This window comes from Gracilinanus agilis, unplaced genomic scaffold, assembly GCF_016433145.1.
Source record: "Gracilinanus agilis isolate LMUSP501 unplaced genomic scaffold, AgileGrace unplaced_scaffold24815, whole genome shotgun sequence".
NCBI lineage: Eukaryota > Metazoa > Chordata > Mammalia > Didelphimorphia > Didelphidae > Gracilinanus > Gracilinanus agilis.
This window is the reverse complement of record NW_025356708.1, coordinates 1-4,724: the sequence shown is the minus strand read 5'-3', so window position 1 is coordinate 4,724 and position 4,724 is coordinate 1. Positions and strand designations below refer to the sequence as shown.

The following is a 4,724-nucleotide window of genomic DNA, read 5'->3' as shown; positions in this document are numbered from 1 at the left end:
GGCCCTGCTGGTGCGCGATCGCGAGCTGGAGGGCAGCTGGCAGCAGCCATGGAGGGGGCAGTCTGTGACCCGCCTCCTGTGCACCCCCTCCGGGGAGATCCTCCTCCCTCTCTGCCGGCTCCCCCCTGCTGGCCTCTCGGTCTCATCTCCCCTCCCTGCCTTGCGCCCTCTGCGGCCTCTCTGCCGGTCCTGAATTCATTTCATCCTGTTGCCTAGTCTAGTGGGGTGGCTGGGGGCCTCCTTGCAGGCCTTAGACACTTCCTAGCTGTGTGACCCTGGGCAAGTCATTTGCTTCAGTTCCTCATCCATCAAATGAACCAGAGGAGGAATGGCAGCTCGCAGGAGGATCTTTGGCAAGGAAACCCCCCACTGGGTGGTGGCCAGCCGGCTGTGCTGAAACAAATGGACAAAAACAAGCCCAGCCCAAGCCAGCCCCATCCAGAGCTTTGCCCACACCGAGGCGTGCTCTGTGCCCGCATCTGCTGAACTGCCAGCTTCACAACCCTCTTCAGTCTTATTGTTCTCCCCATCTCCCGTGGCATCCCCCCCCCCACCTCGTCTTCTCAGAGAGCCGCCCCTTAAAGGGGGGCAAGAGGAAAAAAGGCTGGCATCGTTGGTCCTGGAGGGGCAGCTGCCAGGCCGGGCAGGGCCGGGCCTGCCTTTGTCCTCCTCGTTCGTCCTTCATGTAAGCATGGCTCTCCCGTCTTCCCCACGGCCCCTCCCCAATGTGGCCTCCGGGCTCTGCGCACCCCTTTCCTGGAGGCCTCTCTTGTACTCCCGTCCTGCCCCATCTCCCTTGCAAACCAGGAGCAAGGCTGGCACCCCAGCTGCCTCTTCCCTGTCGGGGCCCCTCTCCCCGTGGTGCCGTTTCCCTGAGGCGTGTCCAGTGTCGGGGCCAGAGGACAGGCAGCGCTCTCTGTGCCGGGCCTCACCCCGTCCCCCTCCCTCTCGGGGTCTGCGAGGGCCTTGGGCGAGCGTCCTCCTCACGGAGGCCCTGGGGACCGTGCCCTGGCCCAGCTCCTCTCCCAGGGCGCTTCCGGAAGGGGCCTTGCGCAGCGAGAGCTCCTCTGGACTTTTGACAGCTGCCTTCGTCCCGTGCTGGCAGTTTGGGCAAGCTTGGGAGGTCAGCCCGGGCCCAGCGGGTTCCACCGGCCCAGGGCCCTCCCTGGCTCCCTAGTGGTTACGTGTGGGGGGCAGCACCGGACAGAGCCTGCTGAGCATCTTCAGGCACGTCGCTCGCGTCTTCCTCCTCTGTCTGCCGGCCAGGGAGCGTCTGTGGGCTGTTGACCACGTCCCGAGCCCCATACAGGTACCGGGGACCCAAAGACAGCGGATCTGACCCCCGTGCTAAGCCCGGAGACATCTGGACTGCAGAACGAGTCAGAGAAGGCCCAGGCAGGGGCAGCGGGCTTCGTCTCGGGGTCTCGGCATTGCAGGCCTCTGGGGCAGAGAGAGATGGGAGGTGGAGCGCGAGAAGAGCCCCATGTAGTTGGGTCCGAGTGTGGGATGGGCTATAACAGCCACTGAGACTGGAAAGACAGACCGAGTCCAGGCTGGGAAGGGCTTCAGAAGCTGAACAGAGAGGCCAAGGAGTCACCTGGGCACAGTGAGGATGGCAGCCCGGGGTGGGGAAAGACTCGAGGTAGAGGCTGTTGGCGTCTTCCAGGGGAGAGGGATTGAGGGCCTGAGCCGAACAGCTGATTGGAGGGCAAGGGGGTGGGGCCAGGAGAGATGGGGAGGGAGGTGTGGACGGTGGTGCCTTCCACAGGAATAACAAATGGAGGGAGGCGAGAAAGGCCACCAGGCCCAGTGCTCGTGTGGTGAGCTTTAGTACCAAAGGGGGCATCCTCTTTGAGATGCCAGCTCAGGAGGGAGGCTCATACAAGCATCCGTGGATTCTCTTGACTTTCGGGCCGTGCGTCTCAGGGCCCCGTCGTGCTCCAAAGTATCATGGAGGGTCCCTTTCCCAGAGAGCTTTTGTTTCTCTCCATTGTCTGTCGTTGGTAGTGTTGATCGGGAAAAGAGTTTTGACATTGGGGCCCCCAGGAGTTCTCGGACCACACTTTGAGAACTGCTGGCCCAGAGGGAGAAGAAAAAGGATCCAGGAGAGAACCGTGGAGGGTTGTGGGGAAAACCTGGATGAAAATCCAGAGGCTGAGAAAAAGCAGCCGGATGGGAAAAGCAGAGAAGAACCAAGTAAGGAAAGCCGAGAGGAGGAGGGGACGAGCAGTGTCAGGAGGGTCAGGAAAATGAGTGGAGAGGCCTTGAGGCTAAGACCTGGACTATGGATGACCGGAGGGAACCGCTTCCAGGGAATCATGAGCTCCGAAGCAGCTGGACGGCAGGTTCAGGAAGAGAGGGAAAGGGAGGAGCAACAGAGGATCAGTTTTCAGAGGAAGCTTGGATGGCCCGAGAGAGGGCTTCTGCTTGTAGGCAGCAGGGATGGGAGCCAGTAGGAGTGGGGGAGGCTGGCAGGGATGATTAGAGAAGATAGCAGGGCATGGGCTCAAGGGCACATACAGATGGATTTGTCTTGGCAAGGAGAAAGGCGCCAGCCAACAAGCACCTCCTCTATGCCGCACTGGGGGATACAAAGGAAGATGGACAGTTCCTGCCTTCAGGGAGCTCACACCCCAGTGGGGAAGAGACAGCAATCAAACAACTGTATACGTATATGGTACAGGCAGGACAAATTGGAGGTAATCCACAGAGGCTTCGTGTAGAAGGGGAGATTCCAGCTGAGACTTGAAGGAAGCCAGGAGACCGATATGAGGGGAGAAGGCATTCCAGGCATGGGAGACAAGCCAGAGAAAATGCCCAAATCCCAGGATGGAGGCTCTTGGGATCACAGAATACATGGATGGGGCCTGGAGATAGGAGGTTCTGGGTTCAAATCTGGCCTGAGATACTTCTTAGCTATGGAACCCTGGGCAAGTCACTTAACCGTAATTGCCTAGTCTTTAGGGATATTCTGCCTTAGAATCAATACTTAATATCAATTCTAAGACAAAAGGTAAAGATTAAAAAAACAATACTTGGAGAGACATGAAGCAAGGGGTAAGAAGCTTAGAGAGGTGGAAGGTGGTAAGGCTTTGAATGCCAGACAGAATTTTCTATTTGATCTTAGAGGAGATGGGGAGCCACTAGAGGTTATTGAAGGTAGGGGCAGGGAGAATGATGTGTCATTCCTACACTTTAGGACAGTCAGTTTGGCAGCTTAATGGAGAATGGACTAGAAGGGAGGAAGGGACTGAGACGGGCAGATACCAGCCCCTCCCCACCCCACCCCCCTAGCATCTATTGCAGTAGTCCAAGCATGAGGACTTGAGAAAAAGTCTGCTCCAGGATAGGGGCAGTGTCAGAGTTGAAGAGGCCACATACTGGAGAGATACTGCAGAAGCCGAAGTATAAACTGTGAGAGATGCTGCAGGTAAGGTGAACCAGAGTTTTAGCAAAGGTGAAATGGACAAGGGATAGAGCAAAGGTGAAATGGACAAAGGATTGGAGCAGAGATCAAATGGACCAGAAATGGCTTTGTGAAATGGACAAGGGATGGAGCAGAGGTGAAATGGACAAAGGATTGGAGCAGAGATCAAATGGACCAGAAATGGCTTTGTGAAATGGACAAGGGAAGGAGCAGAAGTCAAATGGACAAGGGGTTGGAGCAGAGGTCAAATGGACCAGAAATGGCTTTGTGAAATGGACAAGGGATGCAGCAGAGGTGAAATGGACAAGAATTGGAGCAGAGGTGAAATGGATCAGAGATAGCTTTGTGAAATGGACAAGGGATGCAGCAGAGGTGAAATGGATCAGAGATAGCTTTGTGAAATGAACAAGGGATGGAGTAGAGGTGAAATAGACCAGAGATGGCTTTGTGAAATGGATGGGTCTTGCAAAGAGATTGGCTCTGGGGTTGGGAGACAGTGAGGAGTCCAGGGCTACTCCCAGGAGAGAGGAGGGGACACTGTGAAGGGGTTTTGAGGTAAATGGAATTTGGGGGAGGGGAAATCACCCAGCTCCAATCTCTGAGCATGTGTTTAGGCCCTAAGTCAGAGGACACTAGCCCTCTGTGATTGGGTCCACTTGGAACCCCTGGTCCTAAGGCACTTGGTGTAAGGTGGACCCTCCCACTGTGGGAGTGTTTATCTTTGCAGAGCTGCAGAGGGGAAGGGCCCTAATGGGCAGAGGCTGTGTGAGAGCTCTCCTAAAGGGGGAGCAGCGTGGCCAAGGAGGATGGGTCTGCCGCCACAGATATTAGTCCTCTTGAGTCCGCTGGACAGAAGAGGTCAGCCTCCGCCCAGGTGGGGCCCACGTCCCAGCCTGGGGAGCTGACCAGTCCCCGCTGCTCTTTCCCTGAGGTCGGGGCCGGCATCTCCCCAGAGGAGGAGAGGGAGGCGGGCCGGTGCCGGGCCTGAGTTTGGGCTTCCCCCTCCTCCAGCACAGTGACGGTCCAGGACATCCAGGAGCACCTGGCCCAGGGGCACGTGGCCATCGTCCTGGTCAACGCAGTCCTGCTACTGTGCGACCTGTGCTCCAGCCCCGTCAAGTACTGCTGCTTCCTGCCCATTGGCCAGAAGTGCTTCTGCAGGGGCCCGGACTACCAGGGCCACTTCATCGTGCTCTGTGGCTACAACAGGGCCTCCGAGAGCATCTTCTACAACAACCCGGCCTATGCGGACCGTGAGTAGCCTCCGCTGGCCTTCCTCAGGGCCCCGGGCCGGGGG

At 57.6% G+C, this 4,724-nt stretch overlaps 1 protein-coding gene across 1 annotated transcript; it reads left to right on the top strand.

Annotated features, from left to right (window-relative positions):
* The first annotated feature begins 2,994 nt into the window (after window positions 1-2,994).
* On the top strand, window positions 2,995-4,688 carry LOC123254558 (protein GUCD1-like). The gene is made up of 3 exons (XM_044683555.1): window positions 2,995-3,484; window positions 3,564-4,301; window positions 4,439-4,688. The coding sequence occupies exons 2-3, from the start codon at window positions 4,234-4,236 to the stop codon at window positions 4,686-4,688; spliced, it is 318 nt and encodes a 105-aa protein (XP_044539490.1). The 5' UTR covers window positions 2,995-3,484; window positions 3,564-4,233.
* The last annotated feature ends 36 nt before the right edge of the window (window positions 4,689-4,724 follow it).